The 27,500-nt window shown below is 40.4% G+C and overlaps 5 protein-coding genes across 6 annotated transcripts in view; 2 read left to right on the forward strand and 3 right to left on the reverse strand.

Annotated features, from left to right (window-relative positions):
* The window catches only part of LOC138038374 (tRNA-uridine aminocarboxypropyltransferase 2-like), a 6,363-nt gene extending 245 nt beyond the window's left edge, over positions 1-6,118 (forward strand). Inside the window, exons 2-7 of one of the 2 annotated variants that reach the window (XM_068884191.1) lie at positions 49-139; positions 1,421-1,580; positions 2,799-2,926; positions 3,344-3,472; positions 3,587-3,687; positions 5,583-6,118. In XM_068884191.1, coding sequence (XP_068740292.1) covers positions 49-139; positions 1,421-1,580; positions 2,799-2,926; positions 3,344-3,472; positions 3,587-3,687; positions 5,583-5,640 — 667 coding nt within the window. In that variant the 3' untranslated portion in view covers positions 5,641-6,118. Of the gene's footprint in view, positions 1-48; positions 140-1,420; positions 1,581-2,798; positions 2,927-3,343; positions 3,473-3,586; positions 3,688-3,785; positions 5,056-5,582 lie in introns of those variants that run through there. The other variant, XM_068884192.1, reaches the window with a different exon arrangement.
* LOC138038373 (uncharacterized) lies at positions 5,551-8,503 on the reverse strand. The gene has a single exon (XM_068884190.1). It carries the CDS (start codon positions 7,682-7,684, stop codon positions 6,419-6,421), a length of 1,266 nt encoding a protein of 421 aa, XP_068740291.1. The 5' UTR covers positions 7,685-8,503; the 3' UTR covers positions 5,551-6,418.
* Positions 8,504-8,740: 237 nt separating this feature from the next.
* Positions 8,741-14,949, reverse strand: LOC138038371 (synaptotagmin-7-like). The gene is made up of 6 exons (XM_068884188.1): positions 14,589-14,949; positions 12,759-13,060; positions 11,928-12,072; positions 10,912-11,636; positions 10,141-10,240; positions 8,741-9,577 (listed from the first exon to the last, which is right to left on the reverse strand). Exons 1-6 carry the CDS (start codon positions 14,593-14,595, stop codon positions 9,252-9,254), a joined length of 1,605 nt encoding a protein of 534 aa, XP_068740289.1. The 5' UTR covers positions 14,596-14,949; the 3' UTR covers positions 8,741-9,251.
* A 2,803-nt stretch (positions 14,950-17,752) lies between these two features.
* On the forward strand, positions 17,753-24,444 carry LOC138038372 (synaptotagmin-7-like). The gene is made up of 5 exons (XM_068884189.1): positions 17,753-19,219; positions 19,516-19,688; positions 21,481-21,625; positions 22,261-22,393; positions 23,706-24,444. Exons 1-5 carry the CDS (start codon positions 18,668-18,670, stop codon positions 24,008-24,010), a joined length of 1,308 nt encoding a protein of 435 aa, XP_068740290.1. The 5' UTR covers positions 17,753-18,667; the 3' UTR covers positions 24,011-24,444.
* Positions 24,445-24,536: 92 nt separating this feature from the next.
* The window catches only part of LOC138037701 (nuclear receptor subfamily 2 group F member 1-B-like), a 3,082-nt gene continuing 118 nt past the window's right edge, over positions 24,537-27,500 (reverse strand). The window contains exons 1-3 of the mRNA XM_068883606.1: positions 27,210-27,500; positions 26,386-26,934; positions 24,537-25,759 (exon numbers count right to left, since the gene is read on the reverse strand). The exon at positions 27,210-27,500 is cut by the window's right edge and continues 118 nt beyond it. Coding sequence (XP_068739707.1) covers positions 25,368-25,759; positions 26,386-26,934; positions 27,210-27,500 — 1,232 coding nt within the window. The 3' untranslated portion in view covers positions 24,537-25,367. The remainder of the gene's footprint in view (positions 25,760-26,385; positions 26,935-27,209) is intronic.

Below are 27,500 nucleotides of genomic sequence, written 5' to 3' on the forward strand. Positions count from 1 at the left end.
CTCTGCATATATAATCCGCAATTGATAAATGACATTTTGATTTTGCAGGAGACCTCTTTCAGTGTGCTTGTGTGCTCATTTTCCATCGACTTTTCTTCCCATTTCAACAGCAATTCACGTACTACAGCATCCTCGTGAGGTTGGCTGTATTTGAGTTATTTGTTGTTGTTATTATTATTATATTTCATTTGAAAGCAGACCCAGTGCGAAGTTTTGGACGCAACCTAGATAGGACCGGGTTTACGTTGTTCTTTTTGATTGGCTTATTTCAATCAACTTTGCAATGATCCACCAACTGTCGACCCCACAAATTAATTTCATATTTGCATTACTCTGTTATCACTGGTGTATTGTTCTGATTAAAGTCCTTGTATGACTGACAAGTGCCTATAAAACTGGGAAATTTTCACAGTATGTGGTATTTCATCTGGTGGTACCACTGTGTGCCTTGTTGATTTCATTAAATAATGTAATGTGGAGGGGAACAAAAACCCAAATGATATCTGACTTGCATTAGCGTCTTCTGAGCAATCAAGCAATCAAAAATTTGCACTTGGGCTGAAAAATGGGCTTACTTCCAGTGAAATTGTAAACCCTATCACAATGGTTATGTCATAGGTCATGAAATTTCAAGCGGCTGTCGCGTAACTGCTGCATTTTAATAGGTCTTTGTATTTTTCGGTGTGGTAGTGAAAGATCTGAGTCAGTGCATGAAACACCTTCTTGGCAGCTTGCTCCTTATGACCGTGAATCAGAACGGACTAAAGATTTCACTATATGGTGACATTTTGCTGCAAGTTCATCATATCCCACTTCCATAGTTTAATGACTTTCTGATCCCAACAAACTCCGGACTTATTGCTGAAAACGCGTTTCTGAGGACTAAAAATTTCTTGGTGACACCTTTAATCAGACCCACCCCAGGAAACTTGTACCAGTATCAGAACACGAGACAATTCAGAACTGCAAGTTGGAACAATTAAGACGGTCGTCACTTAAGAATTAGGTAGCTAAATGACCAAGATATGTTTTGAGTCTCCTGATTTATAGGGGATGGGGGCAGGACTGAAAAGGGCGGGAGCCGGGAGATAAAGGTACGGGAAGTGGGAGGATTTGACCCCCCTGTCCCGCCCCACTATAATAGAGTCATGTAAGACTTTCTTGTGATTTAGCGATAATGCTTGTGATGTTACCCATTGTTATTGATACGTCAACGAGAACCTAACTGGCTGTTGAAACAATCACTACTTTTTTTTTTCCTTGTTTGGCAAATTTGAATATCAAAAGAAATGTGACATCAATGTTTATCAACGAGAAATATCACTATACTATGGAATATTACATTCACCACTTAAATTCTCTTTGCAACCACATGTAACAGTATAAGCATAAATTCTAATTACTGTTTGATTTTTTTCAGGAATCTAGACTCTTAACAACAGTCCCTTTATTACAAGCTTGTCTTCCTCCAGAGAAAATATTTATAAGGAGGGGAAGAAGATTTTACAAAAATGACCATCCAGATCTGCACAATATGATAACTAAACCAACAACATTGCTTCTCTATCCTGGACCTTCCGGTTTGTATTTCCAATGTCAGTTATACTGGTATTATATAGTTAAATGAAATTTAACATAGTTTACGACTGGGAGCTAGTCTGGTCAGTAGTGTTTTGTAGGCGGTTGTTAGTGTTTTGGCCGTCTCGTAGCGTTTGCAGCAGTCTTAAGGTTGTGGGAGCCCTGGGGCTGACCTTGTCCAGCGGTATTCCTGGTTAGTGCATGCGTTGTTGTCCCATGTGTTTGCAGCGTGTTTGTTGCTCTGTTGGCGTGGCGTTGTGAGTCGAATTAGTAGTTTAGTGTTTCTCGACGTTCCCTCCCTATCCCCCCCCTTTTTATTCTTTTTTATATTTTGTTTATTTATTTATTTATTTATTATTATTTTTTTTTGTCTTTCCACTGAGCTATCTGGCTCAAGTGTGAGGGGTGCCTGAGGGGGGACCTGGCGTGGGGGGCTCGTGGCTTGGTTGCGGGTTGGGCAGGCCAGTCTAGCGCCTTGGGGATGTGACTGCAGTTGCAGCCCCCGGGCTTCTTGGGCACCTACTCTCCACTGGCACCTTGGGTGTTATGTACATGATAACAAAGGACTTGATGAAAGACAAACAGGGAGATGTGAGACCCGTAAGCAAAAACACGAGTTTGGAAGGCATGTTTACAAGTATCCAACTTCATGTTGCTTGTCTATTGGCTGTCATTCACCCTTGTCACACGGCGGCCATATTGTCCCGGGAGACCAAAAAAGCTTTGTTTTACCACGCCAAGCCTCACCTCCATGGTTTCCACTGCGAGGCTTTTTTGGTCTCCTGGGACAATATGGCCGCCGTGTGACAAGGGCGAATAGGTTTTTTGTCATCTGCTGCTGTACCCTTAATATTATTGAAACCCATTATAAACAAATGTTTCTCTTTTGTCTGAAAACTAATTTTTCAGATCTCCTAAGTAATCTTCATTCTTTTCAACTGCACTTCATGATCTGTTCTTACTAGTGTTTCCTCACCCTATCCCTAACCCTAGTTTTTTGACGCAGGGATTTTCTCCAATCTGTACAAGGCAATGTATAATTTTTTACAAAAAATTAATACATCTCTCTGACGAAAGGGCTAACACTCAAAACATCGGCTTTCCAAATCTTTCTTGGCAGTAATTCGACCTTTATCAACTCGTTTGATAAAACCAAATTTTCATATTTTTACAAGGGATTCATATGAACTAATCCACAACTAAGAGATTTTCTTTTACAGCTGAAAATATTGAGTCACTTGAACAGCTTTCTCCTGGTGAACATTATGATGTTATTGTCCTCGATGGCACATGGCGGCAGGCCAAAGATATTTTTAACAACAATCCATTCCTATGCCAGGCCAGGCAGGTAAGCTTGGGATAATATTTCACCAGTAACAATAAATTATTGTAGTAAAAACATGTTCTTATTTTTATCAAGAAAATGGGTGCGACGTGGGTTGGTTCTTTTCCAGAGCTCAAGTGCTACACGGCCAACGTTTGTATAAACGTAACCTTTCCTTGTACTTGTACATGTTCATTGCCGTGACTTTAGCTCAGTCGGTAGAGCGGCGGAGATCTAACCCGAAGGTCGTGGGTTCAATTCCCACCCTGGTCAGATTTTTTCTCTGTCCTTGTGTGCGCCCATTTCCATCAGTAGGGCTAACGCTCACATGGTTCATATGGGATAGAAATCTAGCACTTAACATTACACTCTATTCAGTTAACTCTGTTACACATTACTTATTGTTACAGAGGGATGATGTTGTAATTTTTGTTTGTTTAGGTCCAATTACAACACGACAGCATCAGCGAATATGTGATCCGAACACAACCCAACAGCAAAAGTTTATGCACCATAGAAGCCATCGCCTTGACTCTATCATTTCTTGAAAACAATGATGAAATTGCAGAGGTGAGTTCTGAGTTACTTCATTGTCATTCATCTTAAGGATGCAGTCACCTATAGCTGTAGCTTTAAAAATAAATTTAATATCATTCTGGTGATCTCATTGTTTTGATGTTTTAGACATTGATCCGACCTCTTAGAGCTTTGTGCAAAATCCAGTTGGATCATGGAGCTGTAGTGCACTTGAACAAGGAGCATGAAGACGAGATCTTGTTACGAATGTAAGTTAATATGCTGGAAATGCAACAGCTGTCACTTGAATTGAGTACATGTAAAGTCTGAAACCAAAGCCAGGGTTTTCTCCCCTTTTGTTCTTCAGAATTCAAATAATGTTTGTCCCTTAAAATGTTTGGCATTGTAAAATGGCCAGAACCCATGTTAATACTGATGGCAAGGTGGACACTGGCAGTATGGCGATATTTTCATGTACTAGACCATCATGAGCAGGGCAAAAAACTTCCACTCGTCCGCCCGTCCGAGACAAGTACTCTCGTATCTCAGATGAGCGGATTTCCAAAAATACTTGTCCTACAGGACGAGTAGAGTTTGCTGAAAAAAAAAAAGTTATTTTCTACTGACAGAGGTTTGAGTTCCCAAGCATCTCTGGACTTTGTAAATTAACCTGAGTTTCGTGAGTTTTGGTTTCTTTTCACTGCAACTTACCCGTTTTTGTCTCTGTTTTCCGAGAATATCTAGCTCTGTTGTTTCGGTAAAGACAGGGATCTGCATTCCATATATGGAAATGACGACCTCGTTTGAGACAAGGCTTCCTTAACACTTGAACGAGGCGATTAACCGTTGTGGCAAGATAAGTGTAGTTGTGATAAGTTTTGTGATCATCAGATGATTTCCTTGAAAACAGCCTCAGAAGATTGGCAGGACTTACTGTTTCATCTTAGATCGCAATTTTAATGCCTCATAAATGTGCTGCATTTTGTCAAGTCGTGTACTGTACATAAAGAATGTGAGTGATCCCCGATGTGTGTGTATGAATGGTTGTTGTATTAAAAAGTGCAAAGAACAACAGAAATTGATATACAGGTGTAACTGTTAAAATAGAGACTTGAGATTTGGTACAAAACAGATTATGCAATTTCTGCGTTTTTTAATGATATTTTGTTATTCACTTTAATAATTTTTTTGGACGAGTGAATTTAACTTCTGACAACCAAAATCTGAACGTTGCTCGTCCAATGGACAAGTAGAATAAAAAAAAGTTTTTTGCCCTGATGAGACCAGTTCTTTCGATAATTATCGATTACAGGACACAATTCCGTGAAACAAAAGTAGCTGCATAGACCTTGTTCGTAAATGGCACCCACAAAATTAATCTTTTGTCTTTGTGCTAATCATCCTCACTGGTTCAATAATCTGCAGCGGGCTGCACTTTTGACGTCATTGATTCAATATGACGAAGTTTCTTTCCAAATTTGGTGAACAGCAGCTGGTTATGGTGAATTATGCGTGTGGTTTTAACCAATCAGAAACGGGGGAATATTTTGAATGAATAATAATTATGTTTATCTCTAAACAACTGAATCTTGATAGCCATATTGTTAGTTTTGGCCAATGAGGTAAAAAGGTTGTTTGTTATGTTTTCTGTTTCATCTCTTTATGTACAGCTGTATCTATTGGCTAGAAGACACACAACCCCTGCCAGCCCAAACTGTAGTATATTAACCTCTGAACCATTGTGAAGAGAAAGGGAGGTACTTTTCCTCGGCTTTTTTGACACCGGACTTCGTTTCGTCGTCAACTTTAGACACCCCTTTCTCAGTCTCAAAACTCGCGTGTGGTCCTCTCGCTCGTCTTTGCATTCGATTCCTCGCAAGTTCAACTCGCGTGTTTAACTCGCACGGTACCTATGGTGATGACACGTCGCCTTTCTTCCTCGGGTACATTTTTGTCATCACATTCGTTTGTAACGCGCGCACCTTAAATTTTTCTCATTTCCTTACGCATTTTTCCTTTCTTTCCAATGGTGATACTCCTTGAGAACACTTTGCCTACGTTTGTCTCAGGGTGATTCGAGAATAAAGTATGAACTATCAAAAGTCTGAACAAAAAATGTTTTCAGGGGACAATTTTCACTGTTGTTTTTTATTGTTTTAACTAGGGAAAGGCAAGAGAGAAAACAAAAGCAGCGGTTAATTGATGGAGAATCGAAAGAGTAAAAACAAACTGCAGAAAAGCACTAAACAGAAGTAAAAGTTAAAGGCAATTTTGAGATTTTAAACAAATTTAGTGTTTGTTTCTTTTTTTTTTTTTAAGTGTTACTGAAAACACTATTTATTAATTAAATGTTTCGTTTTAGTCCGTTTCATACTCGTGGAATAGTCACAGTGTATTCCGTCTTGGCAGCTGATCTATTTCATATATCTTTCATTATTGATCTAAAGGTGTTTCAAACAACTTGGCGCTCAAGAATGGTGGCGCATAAACCTTTCTTTAAAAATTTCGAGCTGAAAAAGTCTATTTTAGAGCCATTTTGGCTTGAAAATCAATTAAAATTGGGTTCCATTATATTTATTGTCTGCAATTTCCATCTGAATAAAGAATGCATCTTCCCTATCGCTTCAGGTCTCATCTCAGGTTTTTTACCGATGTGTAGCTCGCAAAGAGAAACAAACTATTAAACAACTTATCGGTTCCTTTCCTTTGTGATTTTTTTCATAAACTTCTTATTTGGTTTATTTGGTTCCCATCTCGGGACAAAACCAGACTGGAATCTTCACACTTGGCACGAAGAGTCCTGTAACGGTAACCACTTCTAGCAACCGAGCATTTTCAAGTGGTATTTGGTGGATTATGCGCGCCCTCGCATTCAGTTTTCAGGGCTCTGAGAGACTCGGTTTTGGGTCACGGGGAAGTACATTCGTCATCGCAAGGAAGTGAATGTGAGTTAGAGCCTGGAGACGAAGCACGACCCCTCCCACTCTGTCTTTGAATGATCTATACCTCTGTTATTGCCTTCGCTTTGGCACTTTGCGCTTTAGCGATTAGTTCCGAAGTCTTTATAATTCCTTTACTGACCCCTACCCCAATCAAACTACCAAAGAAGCCCCCTACTAGGGCCCCAACAACAGGTACCGGTATGAGCACCTGTCCAACAATGGTCCCAGTAGTGCCTCCTATGAACTGACAGCCTGAATCACAAAGCTTTCGTCTGACGGTCGATTTAAACTGAGAATTGCTGATCAAGCCCTTGTCACGCTTTATCTTTGCGCGCGTGACGCTACCAGCAGTTAATGCAATGTCGACTAAAACTGAAATAGCAATACCAGCGGCAGCTTGTCCGAGAGCCATTGCCGCTGTTTCTATGCCAACCGTCGCCGTGCTTTCCGCTGCTGTGGAGGTCACGACCGTCGCAGTCTCAATGATCACTTCCTTTACAGAAAGCGCATTTTCAGAATCACCACTGGCCATGTTAGCGTGGGCACTGATTTCTAAAATTTCATCAACAGCTCGGAAAAGTGCATCTATTTTTGCGAGCCTTTCTGGGGCAGACGATGTGATGTGAAAAAACGCCACATCAAAAATGTCATCGAGATAACCAATGATCAACTCTTCCTCCATGTCTAATGTTACTTCCTCCTTGGGGAATTTATTTACTAGAAGCCAAACCATTAGGTCAGATGCCGGCTTGCAAGCCGGAAGTTGTGCCAGTAAATTTCCGGAATACGACGTCTCCTCAAATAGAAAATTTACCACTATCAGATCTTCGTCCTCATAAATTTTCGACTTGTCGCCATCTTTTCCTTTTTTGATGCTGCACAGCCAAATAAGTACTGGGTGGTGAGGATCAATATTTTCCTGCAGCGAAAGCAAGGATTCTGCCCGCAAGACGTGTTCTAAAATCAAGGTTAGCGAATTGAAATATTGATCGCATATTCCATCGAAAAACCTAAGGCGAGTCTTACGAGAAATGTTTGAAGGTAAACTGATTTCGGTGCTCTCCACTCCCGCTTGATTTCTGGTGGTGATCTGTACGATAGCGTTGCTTTGTTTTCTTGATAAACTGTGGAGCGCGTCGTCCTTCTCGTGAACCAAAACACATCGCTGGCACGGTCTAAGGACTGCAAACCTGTCCACATTCTCACAATGAGCTTGATCGACAGGATTTTCGTTGAGATGAGCCGGCTTGAAGTCCCGAAGTAAAGAAAAATCGTCCTTTTTCTTCTTCAAGAATGCAACCAGAGAGCTAACCGCTTTCTTCATAAGACAAGAGTTGTCTTTTGACTAAGTTTATTCTTCGTAGGATCGATTGTTAACTACATATTGTCATGTAGAAGAGACCACCACTGTGGCCTTGTCTTTTCACCTGCCTTTAATACTGCACAGCACTCTGGGAAATGACATTGTTTTGCAAAACATGATTGGAGAGTGTTTACATCAAAAGCGAAAAAATGCATTAAGAAAACTTCAATCTCTTCCGCTCATGTCTAGATTTTACGATAAATTCATGTAAAATTAACGAGCTTTGTTGACTGATAATAAAAGAGGGAGTTTTAAAATGAATTTTTCATAGACAACTGGAAAATATGGTCTAGAGATTTGCGGTAGGAAAGTATTTAAGACAGTTTAAAGTTTCCATGCTGTTACGTGAAATGAAGATAGCTTTTCCTTGCCGCCATCATTGAGAAATTAAATTGCTCTGTTTCATTCTAAGATTCTATTGAGTCCAAAACGAAAATATATTCTTTTTTTTCCTTTGTGTTAGACTCTTCGTAAATGTGGTGATTCAAATTAAATTTTAAGCGTGCGAAACTTTTTTGAATTTCAATCCTTTTCTCCGAGGCAACCGACTATCATAAGGCACCATGTTTTAAAATTCAACGAATATCACTCTGTTGCAATCTTATTAATCGCTCTTTTTGAACATAAACAGTTCAGCACTGTAGTTCCTAGAGGGAAAAACTGTTTTCTTTTGATCTACTTCGATTTTGATTTTGATTGTTTTTATCTTAAAGCTTAGTGAGACAATTAAACAAATTATAAGTTATTTCGCGTCAAGAGAAACCATAATTATACTTGCGTTACATATGCACGACTGATTTTAATGGGGAAATTTTTGTCGGTCTTGGCTAAAACAGATTTATTATACTCGTGGATATATATAATTATGTTAGGAACCTCAGCTTCCACCATGATGCATATGAGTGCGTGAGCAATCGAGCTCGATCATGTGACCCCAATATCAACAATAAGCTGATACAAAATCTAAAGATTAGGAGATAAGCCCCTTAAAATGATAAACAAAGATCGTGTCCCATATGATAAAAATCACGAGATTTTAATTATGATAACAAAGAAGAATGCAATCCTCGTTGGGAAACTCATGAATCGTTTGCGAAGACGAAGAAGCAAAACACAAAGACTCTTTTCCTAAGACGTTACAATACGATGAATCTTCATAGGGCAATGTTTAAATCCTATCTATCGAACAAAAGTATCAAAACAGTTGACAATATTTCAACGTGAACTTCTAAAATTTACATTCTTGTATATTTACAGAAATTATCCTTGTTTAGCATGTTTGTCAAAGGCCGGTCAAAACTAGAAAACTCGATCAACATTAATGTCTTTGCACCTTCGTGCTTGTTTGCCCCCAAAACTGGTTTAATCGAAAAACTCAGAGCAAGTAGTAGAATTTGTTGTGAAAAGGTCAAAAATGAAAAAAGGGCATGACAGAGGTGATCACGTGACATCGTGGAGAACATGCGCCTCAGCCTCATTATCAAAACGAGTATGTACATCCGGGTGGTCTGTAAATGCGTCCAATTTACTACTCTGGTGGCAAAGGTGGGTGTAACTTATGCCACTCTTCAATTGGCTTATGCGGGGACAGAACGACTGCTGTCCAGTGTTTTACTTCGCTAGGCAATGGTGCGTCCATTGCAAGCCTCACTTGACCAACTAACTCATTTCCACGAATAAAATCGTGGTAAAGAACGTTGAACTGCACACCATAATTCTCGAGGGTACAGGATGTGTTTGTAGCCACTTCAAAGCTGAATTCCGCTTCAAGATTAAAACTTTTCCGTTTGGGTTTGACTGGAATTTGTTGGATTATTTCATTTTTGTGCGTTAGCTCCACCGTTACAGAGGAATCTAGAAAAAATGAAAAAAATCTGTGAGTGTAGAGGTAAATATGATTTTTCTAGGTTCCGTGAACAAACAAGTTCCAATAAATAGGGGAAATAGACTCAAAAGAGTCCTCCTGAAAAGAGCTGCTCAAACCTGAGCTTTCTTAATTTAATAATTTTTATTAACATGAGGATGATATTTATAAAAGATACTGAGCTGTGACAGTTTCCCCAGTGGGGACTCGGACGTCCGCAGTTGCTGTTCTGGTGCTTCGATCTTATTGGTTCCCGAGGCGTTAACAATCGCAGTCCCGTGGCTGGCAGAGTAAAAAGACATCCTCATGAAATAATCTTCAGACAACCCGTCATATAACCTCATCTTCGTAGGTGTTTGAAAAAATATTTGAAGAAAGGGGGTAAGCATCGACAAATGTTGCAAGGTCTATTGATCTTTTCTATTTTTCGGTAGGGAGGCACTCTATCTTATGCCAATTACTGAAATCGATTACCCCATCCTCTCTCTTGGGCAAAGCCCTGAGGCTTTTAAATTTTAAAAAAAGTTAAAATAAGAACAAATGTAGGATTTACTTTTAATTGACATGGGGAGATCTTTCAGTTTCATTATCACGACTTGGAGTCGGGAAGACGTGGCTAGGTGACAAATAGACACAAGTAGTTCGCCAGTACACTGAAAGAAACGAAGCATTGTCAGTTTTTTAATTCAAAAATTTGTAATGAATGTTAGAGTTCGTGAAGAGCTGCGTGTTATCTCCATACGTAAGCCTTTACTCTTCTCCTGAACTTTAAAATCACTCGTGTCTATAAAAAGCGATATTAAAACCTTGCAGGGTTACCCAATGTTTCTACTCCTCACTCTAAGTAAAAATATAAGGTTGCAAAAACCCTTACTTGAAAATTCCGGAAACGCTAGCATCAACTCGTTTGCTGTGAATGCGTGACAAATATCAAAACAGAGCGCGCATCTCCTGAATACAATTGGTGAGAACAAGGTTTTGTAATTAAGTCCTTTAAGAACAATAGTAATTGTCCGACAGCTTTCTCGAATAAAGAGAAACCTTTTCTCCGCTAAATGCAGTGCTTGTCCCGGTAATCCTGTTACCACTCTATCGAGTTTCTTTGCAAATTATAGTTCCTTTTCAGTTAAATAATCCACCCACCACTCCTGTATCATTTGTGTCTTATATTAAAAATAATAAACTTGACTATTGTCGTATAAAAAAATAATAAAATAAAGTCCTTTGCCAAGGCGACTGAAAAGTTTAACCATTTGCAGACGTCACTCTAGACCAACCTAGCAGTGGCCGTGAATTCTTTGCACACATTGCGTGCCTAACTTACCTGACCTCTGTTGCCTTTCGGGAACAAATCCTTTTGGACACACTCCCCGCGCAGGACTTCTTCATCGCCCAGGTCAACCACCAATTCTCCGATCAGTTCGTATCTCATGACGCCCATTCGATTCAAATGCATTAATTTGAGCTTCAACTGCGACTTTCTTAACTCTGACAAATAAACACTTTCGAAAACAAATGTCTGGTCGAAAATCGGGTTGCACGTGTTCTTGATCACCTTACTATCACGACGGAGATGCTTCGACGGAGTTTTGAGCGACAACTTTACAAATGAGTTTAAAAATTTGCTGTGTTTGAGTGGGAGACCCGTAGCATTGACTAAATGCACTTCGAGCTCGTGTTTTTCTCTGAGATAAGTCACTTTAAAACAAACATTTCCACATCTCTCAGCTGTCCGAGACGTCTTCCTTGTTGTCTTGTGTTTGGAAGTTTTTTCACTCGCAGAAGTCTTTCTCGGCACATTCATTTTTGAATGCGGTGCATTTTTGTCTACCGTCGACACAACTGAGTTTCGCATGTGCGCAGTATGATCGGGTCCTTCGTCTGTGAGAGAATCACGTGACAGGCTCCTGCTGCTATCCGATCTGGCAAAGCGGAGTGTTTCTGCCGTCCTTTGGTTTCCGGGCCGACAATGCATTGATAAACTTCGTTGTGAAAATGGAGGGACCACTGAAGAGCTAAACTTTTTCTTTGGTGTTGATTTTTCTGTTTCTGAAACAAGAAACGGTAACCGTGATTTCATTTCGTTTGAAAGAATGACTTTAAGTCTTGTGGAGTAATATTTTGGTTATCGAAGCTTTCTGCTTTCCCAGCAGGGATTTTGGTTTGCCACTAGATGGGAAACGCACAGCAATCATTCTTTCAAGCGTCTTGTGGACTCTTCAGTCTTAAATAGATTGTAGTATCACATTTCTCTGCACTATGATTTCACTTGTTGTTAAAAAAATGAAGCAACTGATTTCGTTAACCAAATTCGCTCAACTAGTTTCAATACCACCTTACCATCCTCTGAATTACCACTACCATCGAAATACAACGATTCGCCTCTAGTGCCAGTCTCCATGGGCTTTTTCAACTTGCGATCAGACTTGTCGAGGATACTTGATGCTGTGTCCAATCTTTTGAAGGGAGGGGGAAAGTTTTCCTCCTGTTGACGTAAAGAAATATGGCTGAAGTAACATTATAGCTAGAAACGTGGGATAAGAAAAAAAACGCCTCCCTTTATCTGAAGAGAATTTGCAATTCTGTTTTTTTTCCGTTGCACTTGTAAATGAGCAAAAGTTGACATGCAACGTAGAACGTTTCCAGATCTCAGTTTCGAATAAACTGAAACTTTAAGCAAGCCTACCTTGTTGCCAGGGCCTACTCCGCCCAAAATTCAACAGATTGAAGGCCTAGGTACATTGCAATAGATACAGAAAACAATAAACAACTTTCTGGAACAAACCAATGTCTTAATCCCATTTTCCGTCCGGATTGATTTACAAACTTTTTTTTACTCTGTATCGCATTCTCGTCCTCAGAGGCCGCGATTCTTTCGGTCAGGACCAAGAATAACGATCTTTTGCTGGTTCCGAAGTACGCGCAGTCTCTGGGGGGTCTATTTTGGTAACAGTTGACAGCTACTAATTGTTTCAAGTTTCTGAGATTGCGCAGACGAGCCGGAAGTCCGTGATTCGCGGACTTCCTGGTTCGGAACCAGCCAGAGGTTGCCAGAGGTCGATGTTGTTGGTGCTGACCTAAATAAGCGCCGCCTCTGGGGACGAGAATGGATGTATCTTAGTGTCTACAGCGTTTGCGCAGTTGACACAATAAAGCAACTCGAAACCTCACCTTGGAATCTTTTCTTGACTCAAGAAGACTCTCGGTGGACCTCCCTCTTAAAGATACATACTGCGTGTTGTCAATTTCGCCATCTTCCGCTTCTAGTTGATCTTGAATCAACAGCGGTACAAAGTCAACTGGTTGTGATGATATGACTAGCTTCTGCACTGTACCATTAAGAGAAGCTGATATCTTTTTCTGTTTCCTGTACTGCCTTCTCCAGTTCAGATAACATTTTGCCACCAAGAATCCAATAACGGCGCACACGACTGTCGTTCCCACACCGATCGATATCACGATGCCCAAAGACACTGGCGATGAGATAAATTTCGATAAGAGAGCAATTAAGAAAGAATAATCTTCTCTACAGTTTTGATAGCGGACGGCTTTTAAACACGCGCGAAACACCACGCAACTTTCGTCGCTAATTTCTTGCGTCGCCCGAATTGCTTTCATGCGTAGGAACGCAGGGCATCAAGAGTTTGGTCAATAACAATACACTGTACCACCCCATGCGTCCACTCCTTACTCCCCTATAGTGGAATGTCCCTGGTCGGATAGGTAGGGTCTATTTTGGGATCAGCTGTGACAAGAGACTGTTTAGATTGTTTACGTTGCAACTTAAACCAGAGCACAGGTCATGAGAAACATGTCGTTTACGCTGAAACGGAGGCCGTCGCTATCGGTGACGAGGAAATCCCCTGGCAGAAGGAAACGATTGAAGGAAATAGTTATCAAAGGAAATAAAATCCCCCCTCGGCTGATAAAAACCGTCCAGCCGGTCGTTTCAATGTATATAATCCCAATCTAGGCTGGTCCCAATTTGTCTACCGTGCTTATTCCCCTATTCTTATCGCTGTTTTTGTTGGCTCTGAACACAAAAATGAAATAATTGACATACATGTGTTTAGATTCCTTCAAATAATATCATTTGCCCGGATATACCGATAACAATTGCACTAAATTAAGTGGCGTTGCTTGTTTTTGCATACCCCAAACTGCACAGGAATTTTATGCCCGTTAAAAAATCAAGAGTCGTCGACTTGTTACGGTAATAAAGGGGCAACCAACGATCGGTTTTCTTAAAATTTGTTGGAATTACCGAAAATGGTTTCGACAATGCTTTAAAAGCTCCTTTAGTGAGTTTGTAGCTGCCCTTCAAAATGTTTACATCTGTCCGGGTGTTTTAGGGGAAATTCGGGCCCGTTGGATGGATAGCGCTATCCACCGGATAAATCAGTGTCAAAACCAATAGAGTTATTCAGCGGATAGTGATTTATCCGGCGGATAGCGAAATCCATCGCTTGAACTGACTTCTCTTCACTTATGAGATAATTGTTGCGCAATACACTGGCGACAAGTCTTCAATGAAGAATCTAAAATCTCGGTCTAAAATATGCCAATCAGTGCTTTCCTCTTGATCATTTTGGATTTGAGAACATTTCTCAACAAAGGACAAACAACTTCCATATAATTATATCTTTTGGTATATTTTGCACAACAAAAAAACATGTTATATTGTTGAGAGTCAGCAGTAACTAACTCTAATTGTGACTTTTCTAGAAGATAAAGTTAAATAACTCAAAAATTTTGTATTTTCTTAGTAGACGGCGTTTGAAATTTCTCAATTAAATTTAGTATTCTCTTCAATTAAAAAGGATGCAAAAAGTAGGAGACCACATCACCGCATTCTGTTTTTTTTTTCTACTGAAGAAAGTAAGGTTAAACAGGCTGGTAGAAAAGTTTTCAAGGTTGCCGACTACGTAATGAGAACACTCGTGTTCATGCAGAGTGCACACTACACCGACGAATTCCCCCTTCAAAAATCTCTGAACTCACCTGCCATATTCAAGTGATTTAACGCTTCAACTAGGAAACTCTAGCCAGTGATTTAAGAAACGTTACTGGCGGTAACCATTAAATTGCAGAGTCGTTCTGCAAATGTTCATGTCGTGCCAGTTTCAGATTAAACGGATCAACACACCAATTGCCTCAATTCGCGGCGCGACCTTGCCTTCAGTATTGACACACGATATACCCTCCCAGGTTTTTAACGGCGTCCGGTTTACGGAAAGTGTATTTTGCTCCTCGTAAATTTTGAATTCTGCGTCATTACAGCAACCCGTTCTCCACAATTACCCATCGAAATTTCACTGATCTGAAGAGAGTGGAAACTTAATGCGCTGTGGACATTCCTCCTCCCTTATTAGGCGTCATTAGTTTAATTGGATGACGTTACATTTCGTGTTTATCTGCTATTTCCGTTTTGAGATTAAAATAAACTCCAATCGCGCTGGAATTTCAAACATACACAATTTATTAACACCTTTGGAGTAGAATGATATCCTCTTCACAATACCATTTCGATCATATCCAGTTGTGTAAATGCTGGAAATCAAGGTATAATCACCCAGAATACTGTGATTGAATGAAAGCGGATAAAACTGAACGCTGTCTTAAGCAGATCTAATCTCTTTGCCTTATTTTTTCATATGGATACATTTATGTACATGACACTTTGGTGCTTGTAAACGTATCTTCACACTTCATTTCCTGTACCCTGTTTTATCACTAAGAGTTGACGAGCTTCAGGTCTTGCATTTGACCCGTCAAATTTGTTTGCTGATAGAGTACTTGACATCAGGGCGAACGCTATTTGTACCTCATGAAGGTAATTATGTAAAATAAATTTTAAATATTCTGTCCATTCCAAGTATTTCTGTCTGTCCAAGGTGTACATCTCTTGATTGCTTATAAGCCTGACCAGCTTACATCTGGTGTCACTTAACTACCTCCCTAATCATCGCTCAGAACAGCTGAAGAGTATTTATATTCACAACTAATAAGGTCATTCAAAGACAGACTGGGGCACGCGTTGAATTAATTTATTATGAAGAATCCCGGGGAATTTTAGATAATTGCGTTCCTTGCATGATTTCCTTGACGAGCCCTTTGCATCTGTGTAGAAAGGAAAGAAAGTTATGTATAGCCAACCTCTTTCCGGTTCAAAATGTGACTGTATGGGGCTGCTGTAAACTAATAAAATCTGTATTACCGTGTGTCGTAGGTGTGAAGAAATGTCGAATTAAAAGTTGATAAGCGGAAAATCTTGGTTATTTTACGAAGGTAGTTACCATGGAAATTACCTTCTGTGTTTTCAAAATGTCGGCAAACTTTCATTGAATCCCTGGACATGAGAAATCAAACAGAATTAACTGAAGAGAGTGTAGTGTAACGTGAAGTGCTAGATTTCTATGTGAGCGTTAGCCCTACTGATGGAACTGGGCCCACACAAGGACAGAGAAAAACTCTGACCAGGGTATAAACATAACCTTTCCTTGTACTTGTACATGAGAGATCAAAGGATTCGTAATTAAAAAATTAATTGAGCATATTAATTAAAGTGGCATTTTTTATTTTAAGTGAAGCGATGATCCTCGCAGTTATGAACGCAATTTTGGCAATTGGGTAGAGAAGAGCCCGAAAGATTCAGGTTCTCAACGGGGTTTTAACCCGTGATCTGGTGATACCGGTGCGACGCTTTAACCAACTGAGCTATGAAGCCATTGACGTTGGGAGCTGGTCATTTGCGGGCCCCAATGTTTCCTTGATCAATGGATCAACGATGGAATGATATGGGAACATTGAGGTCCGCAAGTGACCAGCTCCCAACGTCAGTGGCTTCATAGTTCAGGTTAGAGCGTCGCATCGTTACCGCGAGGTCCAGGGTTCAAACCTTGTTGAAGTCCTGAATTTTTGAGGCTTCGCGTTCATAACTGCGAGGGTCATAGCCTCACTTGATTTCATATCCGCAGTTCAATATGATTCATTTCATATAACATTTCATTTTTGAGTTTTTATTCTCTCAACTAAATCCACACGACGCGAACTCCATCTGCGAAATAAATTTGAGATTGAAACGCAGTTTTTTAAAAAGCGGATCGAGTGAGCATGCAGGACAAGTAGTTGTCAGCAGCAACTGTTATCAAAAACTAGCGTTGCGTTCAAATCGCGTTATTTTTCGTATATCAGGCTTAGAAGATGTGACGATTCAAAAGGAAAAATAAATTTAAAATTAATCTTCATTAGCACTCCATCAGTTCATCCTTAATTTTTTTGTATTGTAAAATTTTTTTCCAGATTTTCGAGCATCCATTACAAGCATCACAAAAACACACACACATAGATAAATAAATAATAAAAGTAATAATAACAGTTTTACATTGATGACTAACAGAATAAATAAAAAGTTAACCAACTAAGAAATAAATGACAAAAATTTTCTAGCACATACCGAATCCTTTTATATACTTGTCTCATTTAAGGGGATGTATACTTAACCTGTTACAGTATTCAAATTAGCAATCCTACTTTCAGTATGATAAAAGAACAGTTAGGGATGGTTTTAAAGTATTTTTCCGGCAATAGATATACTGTGTTGCAATGATGATAATGGTCAATAAGATGACTAAAATTTAACCCTCCTTCCGTTTTCCAGAGGCCAAATATTGACAATATTATATCTGAAAACGCCGAGTGCTTCATCCTTCAGGGTACATCGCTCAGGCAAAGTTTTCACTCGTCTTCTTTTTTGCCGCTTCAGGTCTTTTGTTGATACAAATACCGTCTTGTTCCAATACGTGACAAGCTAGATTTTGAAAAGATTATTTGCATTTTGCTGATGGAGATAGGCTAGATGCGCAGTTTTAAAAGCTGAGTGCACCATGGAGATACTTTTGGAAGTCTGCCCGAAATACCCATCATATTGAATCTTCATTGCACTTAAAGTTTAATCACCGTTTGTGATATAGATTCACTTTACGCAATTTTGTGTCGGAGTCACTAGTGTTATTGGATAGCCGCATTCATTTGAAATTTATCGGACAATAATGATGATGCAGTGGGCACAGGTATTTGATTTTTTTTTGTCCGAGATCATGTACAAAGCTGTTTATGGGGTGAAACGACAACTTTGTACAGTTTATGAGTTGCTGATGTAGAGTTTTGTCGATGTTGAAGAAATAGAGGGAGGCTTTTATTGGTTATTTGGGGTCAGATCTTGATGAAATGGCTGTACTTTTAGTGTTTTGGGATCGCGGATTCATCTAGTCTCCTTCGCAGCCGTTACTAGGGTCGCCACGCAACGCTCCTCCCCACTAATAACGGCTGCGAAGGAGACCAGGATTCATCGGACTCTCGCAGAAACGTCTTGCAAGTACTTGTGTATTCACTTATAGGTTTGAAATTGGATGCCTTGCTGTCATTGCCATTATACGTTTTAGTGCCTCGTGGATTTTACTAGATGTACTTTTTGAACAGAAACAAAAACATTTTGTTATTGTTTTGTTGCGTTACCGGAGTTATGACAGTGAGAAAATTCATGATTTAATTTGTCTATAGATGTAGCGTTACATTTGTCGCTACTTAAGTACAAATGACATACTTGATGTGAGCACATTGTAGTTCATTTCACTCACTTTAATGACGATACATGAAACGTCGTGGTCTAAAAGAATACAGACAGGCGCAAATGCAAAATTTATTCCAAGAACGAAGATAAATGGTTCCCCCCAACGAACAAAAACATTTTTACAACGTGCAGATTTCAGAATTTTCTCTGGACTGAAGAAAACTTGGACGGTAACGACCCAACGAGGAGACGCCAGCCAATATTGGACTCCCATTTATAATTTGAATTGTTACCACAGCGGAATAATTTAATTTTCACTCGCTAACTTTCAAAACGCTTCTCGTGCTCTAAAATATTCTTCCAGCTGGCGGTAGCCTTCATTGACCTCTGATTCAAGTCACTAGCCTCAATTTCATGCTTCAAAGATCTTTCAAGAGTTTTGCGCGGTTTGTGATATCAATTTTCCAACGGACAGCAAGATATTTGAAACATATTTGAGGCGGGAGATATGAAAAGCGAATCGATCGGCGCTTCTGTGGGGCTCGGAATTTTGGTTTTTCTACTGGTTCTTGCCATCATTGGAGTAATTCTCGTCAAAAAATATTTAAAAACTTTGAAAGGCCATAGGAACGACGGGAAGCTTGGACCCTTCATTTCATCGAGACAACCTCCGGAATTTATAATTCCTCCATACACTCTGCTCTCCAATGGAAGCGATGGAACAGCCACTCCGGTTAGTGAAAACGAAGAAATGCAACCAGACGTTGTTTTGGGGAAGACTTCCCCGCTTGCAGTTCGAAGATCTCTTTCAATGCCAGCTCCTTCAGCTCTATCAAGAGCCAGACAGGCTATGATTTTGACTCCAAGTGATGAAGGAGAGATGGCGGCCAGTTGGTCAACAAAGGAAGTCAGGCCTCAGTATCGCCGAACAGTGTCACACTTCACACCTCTTTCACCTCCAACCATGCGAGAACCAAAGAAAAAAGTTTCCATAGCGCCCTACGGAAAATTAGAAGTTTCCTTACAATATGTCACCACCAAGAAATTATTATTTGTTCAGGTATGTTTCTGTGATCCGTTTCCTGAACGAGTTTTACCTTGTTTAGCCGACTTGCCTCAGGTGAAAAGTGAATTACTACTAGAGTTAGAGTTCCTTGATTGATTCAAAATTAATTCCCCGCTCTCTTCCACCTCCTACCCCTCCCCCCGGGTAAAACATTCTTTCCTGTTAAGCGGTAAACTGAGTAAGTAAGGCTCTGTAAGGCTTATTTGAACAAAGCTGACTTGAAATTTGAAATTCATTTTTGTGATATTTAATTGAAGAGCTAAAGATAATATTCTTTTTTTTTTTTTCAGGTAAATGGAGCATTTGATTTGCCGCATGTTCGTCTATCTGGGGTTTCTACCCCATATGTTCGGGTTCACATGTTACCGAAGGATTCGAACACAGAGACAAGGTCGTTCTTCCTGAATCTTGCAACAAACCGCATTTGTATGTTCGATCAGTTAACACTAGTAGAAGCTCAAAAGTAAGTTGCTATTTTGTTTTATACGTAGCAAGCGTTCTCGTTGAGACTTAAACATTCTTGCCACGCGTCAATAAGGGCGAGAGAAAGCTTGTGGTTGTTATTGTTGTTTGTTTCTTTCTTTCTGCGATAGCTTGACGTCAACTCTTAAGCCGTTGTTACACGTTGAAACTTTTATCTGAAACTGAAACAAGTTTCAGCAGGCGTCTCACCACGTGTAACATCTGGTTTCGAAATGTTGCTACCAGACTCCCGCAAAACAAGTTTATTCTAATTCCATGGCCTTGGCCGCGAGCGCGCGTTAGTAAAAAATGTAAAGGCCCGCTTAAACGGTTTCAACATTTGACCAACATTCGTTCAACAAAAGTTGAACAGATCTTGGGCAAATGGTGGACGCAAAAACAAAGTTGTGCGGAGGCCGTCAAACGGTTCCAACATTGCGCCAACAAAAGAACCAACACTTCGGCGAAATTTGATTGCGTCTAGATAAGCTACATGCCGCCATATTGTTTTGACGAGATTGGAGCGTGCGTGTGTTCTACAGTGTTTGAATAGAGTGTTCAAACGGCTTCAAAACACCATTTAACTTCTTCGAGAACAAAGGAAAAGGAATCAAACAAACAAAGGGAGAACAAAGGAATCGATGTTGAATGAAAGTTTAAACTAATTTAAACTTGATTCAACACGCTTCCAACAAGCTTTCGACATTTTTTACGCTTTCAACAATGTTGGACGATCCGTTCAAACGCACCGAACATTTGGTTCAACAAAGTGTCGAGTTGTATGTTGAAGCAAGTGTTGACACCGTTTAACCGGGCCTTAACATGGCCACCTCATAATATGAGAAGAGACGAACCTTGGGCCAGCCTGTGAAACTCTTGTTATTATCACCACTGCGGTCGTTGCAGAAGTAGAAAGCGGTTCTCCGTTTCGTGAAACTTGTCTCGCAACGGAAGTTCAACAAGGTTTCATGAAACCGACCATGTTACACTAGGCAACGCCTGCTGGAACTTGTCTCGCAGCGCCGTTGCAAATAGGTCTCAGCCAAAAGGTTAGACCTGTAACAGCAGCTTTTAAAGGGTTTAAACGGGCAGAAAGATAGAACGATAACACATGACTAGGAAGAAGGCATGGCCAGCGCGAAGAACTTTGTTAGATCGCAGATCGCAAGATCGTCTTGCTCTCGCATAAGATTCTCTCGAAATGAAATTCTTGGTCCTAAACCACTTTTCATTGATTTGTTCTGAGCCGAGTTGTTCAAAGGCTGATTAGCTCTTTCAGTGGGTTACACATGGCAAAACGTGTATGTTGCCATGGTAAATAACCTCGATTAGCGGTTATCGAATTAGTAACAACTCGGTCCGGGACCAACGTTTTTAGCAGATAAAAATATATTGGAGTAGTGGATAGGGTTGTAAATAAAGAGGGAGTGTTTGTTTAATTTCATTGAGACAAACGGTGGATCTCTTCAAAACCATGTACGAGGTACTGGATCTTGTAACACCCCTCTAGAGGTATAACGCCCGGAGGGGGTGGGGGGTATAACGTCATTAACTTAGTACCGAAACCGAAAACAAGAGACTAAACAATTGAAACAATGACTTAGACTTAAAAACAAAAGAAAGCTGCTACAGTACGGAATGAAAAAGCACCCCACGAGAACTTTGAGACTGCACAACAAGTTAGCGCAAGCTGGGTGATTACAGAGCAGCTTTGCTGGAAAAAATAAGATCATGTTTTTTCAACTGTGCAGTGAATATCTTTGCCAGCCTTTTAAGTTTGTTTCTACCATTAGTTGCACCTTGAAGTTTGTTGTTCTTGACTATGACAAGTTTTCACGAAGTGAATTTGTTGCTGAGGTGATGATGTCGCTTTTGCACGTCAACCTGTTGGAGGGAACAACCTTGTCACGCCATTTAATCTCCAAGACTATTAGCGACGTGAGTACCAAATCTTCAATGTCTTGCTGTAACTTCATCCTGCTTTCATGCGATAAGCACAAGCACAAACATAAGCACAGGACGTTCTCACACGTGAAAAAAGCAAGGAAAATCAGGCAATACGCAAGCGCAATAACGTCGGAGGAAATATGGAACGATCCCAAAATGGCGGACGAGGAACGGCTTATGCTTGTGCTTTTCGCACGTCCGTGCCCACTGGTGAAACAAGGACATGCATGAGATAAGCACAAGCAGATAAAAAAAGGAAATCTTGTGCTTGTGTTAACGATTACTTTGCGCCCGTGCCCACACGATTTTTCTTATGCTTATGCTTGTCACGGCTTGTGCTTTTTCTTATCGCACAAGTGGGAACCAGGCGCTTTCGGATTGCTCATTTTGTTAATGTTGCGTCAAACAAACCTGTCGAGATCTGATAAAGATCTTACCACAACTCGTGCATACAACCACCATTGTTTCCCCTTGTCTTCTTTTCGGCTTTCTTCAAGACATAAAAAAAAAGAAAAAGAGATGTTTCCAATTTTAATTGGCCAAGTTCTTTTGTTTCGCAAGCAGATCTTCGAAGGACAAATTACAGTTCTTTCTGCTCTTTAATTCACCTTCATTTTTTTTCTCAGTCAGGGGGAAAAGGCTCTTTGACAGTCTCACTCTGCCAAAACCTACCTGCTGGCTCATTACACGTGACTATTCTGAGGGCAATGGGACTTCCTCCTCCAAAATCGGACCCCACTCCTGCTTCTGGGGGACTAGGTAAGATGTTTGTTCCTTTGTCACGAGCAATCGGTATTTTTATCTAGTATCCGAGAAAAAGTGTATTTACTTTAACCATCAATCAACTGGGAACTAACCATTCCGTCTAGGGAACAATTATGAGCCTTTTAAGCGTCTATGTGCCAATCGGCCATAATCAAACAAAATCCGAAGAATGGAGGAAACCACTCTTAACGCTCCACGTTTTGGTGGGCTGGGCGATCCCACAATAACCTGTGCATTTATTGATCCAAGCTCATAATTGGGCTGTAAATTCTATCATGGAACAAATGATTTCTCACTTACTTACGCTCGCCACCCTTCAATTCCAAAGTTTTTGTCAAGTGATCAACTTATTTGGTTACTTTGAGGGACAACTCATAATAACCAGTACCATACGGGTAAATATTTCCTTTCGGGAGTTCTTATTGGTTAATTCGGAAGTAAAAATTCTTAACATGCTTCCGGCTTTTCCCAGATAAAATTCATGTCTTCAATACGATGGCTTCATATCAACATCCTCGACAGGTTTCTTTCGATGTCACAAACTCGCCGTCTTGCATATTGCTTGATGGCGAATTGGTAGAGCACTCGACCGGCATCACTGATTTCATGACTTCGTGTACAGTTGTTGTTGTTTTTTTTTTTGCAGGCTTTCCTTTCGTTACTGTCATAGAATCTTCATATCATATCTTTATTTATCCTCGGATTTTAGAGTAGCTTGGTATAGCTACAGTCTCGGACAAAATTGTTGAAACACTTTACAATACCATGCCCTCCCACAATGTTGTTTTGGCAAATGGCCTCAGGAACTCGCGTTCAAACAACTTTGTGAGGGGAGAATAAGCCTCAAAAGCTTCAGATCTGTAAAGTCGTGTACTGTTCCAAGGAATTTTGTCACAGACTGTAGTATCTCCGAGCATTTATCCTCTCAACCATGACACAGCACTGAGGACAGAGCACGACATTCACCGGGAACTTTATGCTCTCCTACTCTTTGCGAATAGTGTGGGTTATTTTACGTCTCACGGGGAGGAGTTATGAGAGGGGGCCTGGGGTTTATCTTTGCGCAATTTAAATATCTGTCTTTCATATAGTCTATTGTCGGAGGTAATTAGCAAAGTCTGTTAACATCCGAGCGGGCGAAACGAAACAACTGAAATGGCTTCGTCCAACAAAGGCAATCATTTGGTTAAGTCGTTTATGGTCCATCAGTGGTTCAGCTTGTACAGTATATATTAAAACAATTGTTCACCTCACTGTCATCAGAGATTACATTTCCAAACATGTTGAACTGCTTTCTCTTTTCCAGATACTGTTGTCAAAGTTCTCTGCTGTGTTCATGGTAAAGTTATCGAGCGAAAAAAGACCAAAGTGATCAAGAAGTCCCCTTCACCGATCTTCAACGAGACATTTGTGTTTACGATAAGGGAAGAAGAACTGCGACATTCGAGCGTAACGTGTGAGGTTTATGGAGGGGATACAGTGTTAAAAACGGAGAAAATTGGTTATATCAGTCTAGGATTGGAATCATTTGGTACTGAGGTCAGACAGTGGAATGACATGATGATGTCTCCTCTGAAATGGATCACAGAAACTCATTTGCTTCACGCATAGAACAGATATTAGTAGGTTGCAAAGGTCCTCTGTGGAGAGTGAAACGAGCCGAGAACTCTAGTCCCCCGCTTGGTAAATTTACGCGATTGCAGAAATGGTTAATCCGAATTGAAAACGACCCAAGCTTTAGGCCCATTAACCACCAAGGAAATTGCATCTTTAATATAACAAGACAATCCTCTCATCTCTTGACAGGAATAACGTCTTCTTTATTGATTTATTGAATTAAAAGTATTGTATAAAAGTTTTGATTTTATGTCTCGATAAATTTCGAAAAACTTCAAGCTTAATTTTTTCTACAAAGTAACAAAACAGTGTAACAACGCTGGTGAATCTTCTTAATGACATTCTAGTATAAATAAAGTTTAGATGTAGTTTTCTAATTACAATGCTAATTTTATAATTTCGCTTTAATAAAATATCTTTGACGCATAGCGAGTTGTTTAATTTTAGGCTAGTAAGTTAGTCAATGGAACCAGACAGTGCGCTCCCTCCAACCCCCCCCCCCCCCCCCTTGCTCTGTCTCTGTACGTTAATGCTCAGTTTACTGATAAAGCTATTTTTTACACTAGTTATCTAAAGCTAAAAGGGTCGTTTAAGTCACCAAGGATTTATCTGGGAAATTTTCGTCACGAAAATTGCGCACAGAGCAACTGAGCTATGGTTCGTCCTGTAACAATGTGCGTATGCGCGAGGTAGTAGCCAGACAGTGAAACTGCGCGATCGCGTGTGTGCACCAATCTTTCACGTTGTTTTCTCAACCGTATTAGCAAAACATTTCTTGCCAGTGGCTACACGAGGGGCGCGCGTTCTCCCTTTATAGGTGGGGCACCACAATGTGAGCAGAATCTTGAAGGTCCTGAAGATCTGTCTTTCTTTTGTATTCTTCGTCTTTGTGCTAAGATTTTCGACCAATCTACTTACGTAAGTGTAGTGCCCAATCTTAAATCCTCTAAGATGATAACTCTTAATGCAAAGGTAGCCTTTTCGAAGGATGGTGTTTGTAGGGTCGGATGCGGTAATCATTCGCTTAACTTCTGACTCGCAATCTTCAAAAATCTTTGTGATGTTGTGTCATAGCGACAATGACGAAACCGATTCAACTCGGTAATTTATGAAGAAATCGAAGTAAATTTCATTTGTTTGTTTTTTGCACGACAGCAGCTTTTTCTATGTGGTGATTCGGCAAATCATCGTGTGGATAAACCGCTCTTGTTTCGCCATGGATCAAATCAAGCGCTTCTCAAGAAATTTACCTCGCCGATTTTGAGATTGTTTTTCCGCCTACGGTGACGTGATCTTTGTCTCCGCAGCGCGCAGAACGTTTTTAGACAGAGCACAGTACCTCCAACCATACTTACATCACAGTACCACCATTCATATTGGTGCTAGTCATGCTGTGCAAGTTGTTTATTTCACTAATGTTTGTTATGTTACCCGCAGTAAAACAATTAGGAAATACTGGTGAAGCTGGCCAATTATTCGGCGAGTTCGCGACCTGAGAACTGCTAGAAATAACCAACATCTCATTCACCGCACTTTCCACCGTGTTGCCCAACCCAGCTGATGGAAAGAAAAGAGCTTCGACTGTGCCGGGGCGAATTAGCCTTAAAGACGGGAGCCTGAGAAGGAGTTTTCCAAACCGCGTTGGTTGATTAGGATACTGGGTACGAATATAATCTTCCAGCGCACACTGGGATCGTTCTTGGAGTCCTTCCACGTGTGCATAGCTGGAGAGTCCTTGGGAATCTGCAAAGAATGGATATAGAGAACATAAAAATGCACATGGCATATATTTGTCGGGCATAGTTTTCTAGGTAACTCAACATTTGGAAAAAAGAGTTAGTTTATTTCAACTTAATCAAAAATAGTAAGATAAATAGATAGCAGTGAAAACTGACCGTTTAATAAAGCCACAGTTTTTCACTGCCAACGTTTTCGTTTAAAGCTGGTTTAAGGTCTCGTATTAGTAAAGTTTCCTTTGTTTTACAATGCAAATCAGAGCTACCATTTGCTAGAACTTGAAAATGGTCCCATTTTATGTTGTGACCTGTTTTTACTGCGTGATCTGCAATCGCGGAAGTTTATGAGCCAATCGCAAGCGACTTTATAATAAGGGCTGGGCGAAGTTTTCACGCATACGTGTAAATTTCCCGCACAAATTGTAACGTCGTTTCCGATTGGGTTATAAACGGTGACATTCGCTACGGCTAGAACATGTGCAATACCGTAATACTCTCCCTTTATAAGTACAACACAAGTTAATGTAACCTGCGCGCGGAGGGAATGAGCGCAAGCAAAGAGAAAGTCGCAATAACGAGCGCCGTCCTGTCGCCCGGCACGCAACTTACAGTTACTCACGCAATCGTGCTTACCTGGATTAAATAAAATAATAGCCTTGAGGCAACAAAACTCTGCAGAATCTATATGCAAATTCTTAAGCTTCTCGACCTGTTCTTCGAATAATCTTTGATTTTCAGCAGAATCGAACGCCACTGGTCCGTCGTTACTCACGGCTAACACGTCACCGTTAGAAGAGGGTGACAAAGCGCTGATTGTCAGCGGCTGTGCCATGTGAAATGGTGAGCAGTGTTGTGCAGCGCTCAGTATGAACAACTCACTCCAGCATGAACGCAGTAAAATTGATTGATCTGGGAGGGTAAACTCGGAGAAAAACGGAATGTTTTTGGCCCATTCAGCTATGGAAGCCAATAGCCTGACGCCGAGTTCCGAAGCATTTTCTAGTCCTGCAATGTTGGCAGGAATGCCGATGGATTGCTGGTATCGCGCAATGGTGTCTGCACGAAGTAACAACGTTATGTAGCTGGAGTAGAAGGATTGCGGATTGCGCATGTCACCCAGACCCATTTGGAGAGAGTTAGCGGTGTCTGATTGCGATGTCGAGATGCGCCCTTTTTGGACAGCTGTAAAAGAAAAACGTTTTAAAGAATGTTTAGTTCAGTTTAATGCAATCGCGACAGCAGTTCTTTTGTAATGAGAAATACGAAGCAAAATTAGAACTTAATGAATAACATAGTTGTAAATTGGGCGTAGGCAAAAAGAAAATAACTCCATGTTAGAAAAATACAATCAATCAATGAATTGAGACGAGAATGGTACAAGAAACGAGGAGCACTTAACGCGATCAGCCTCAGCAAAAGATCACAACTGAGAAAAGAAATAAAAGCTAGTGGTTTACCATCCTTCCTCATCCCTACTTTCATGCATTTTTTCAATCTGCAGTATTGGCAGTGATTCCTGTGTTGAATATCTACGGGACAGTTCTTGAATCCTCTGCAAGTGTACGAAAGATTGCGCCGAATGCTTCGTTTGAAAAAACTCTTGCATCCTTCGCATGTAAAAACTCCATAATGCTTGCCAGATGATTTATCGCCGCATACGACACACTCAATGGAGGGCTTAGGCGCTCTTGAACCTTCTTCGTTCTCCGAGCAATCCTCTGGTGAATAGAAAGCATTTTCAAGAAGAA

Source organism: Montipora capricornis, chromosome 2 (genome assembly GCF_036669925.1).
Source record: "Montipora capricornis isolate CH-2021 chromosome 2, ASM3666992v2, whole genome shotgun sequence".
NCBI classification, from domain to species: Eukaryota; Metazoa; Cnidaria; class Anthozoa; order Scleractinia; family Acroporidae; genus Montipora; species Montipora capricornis.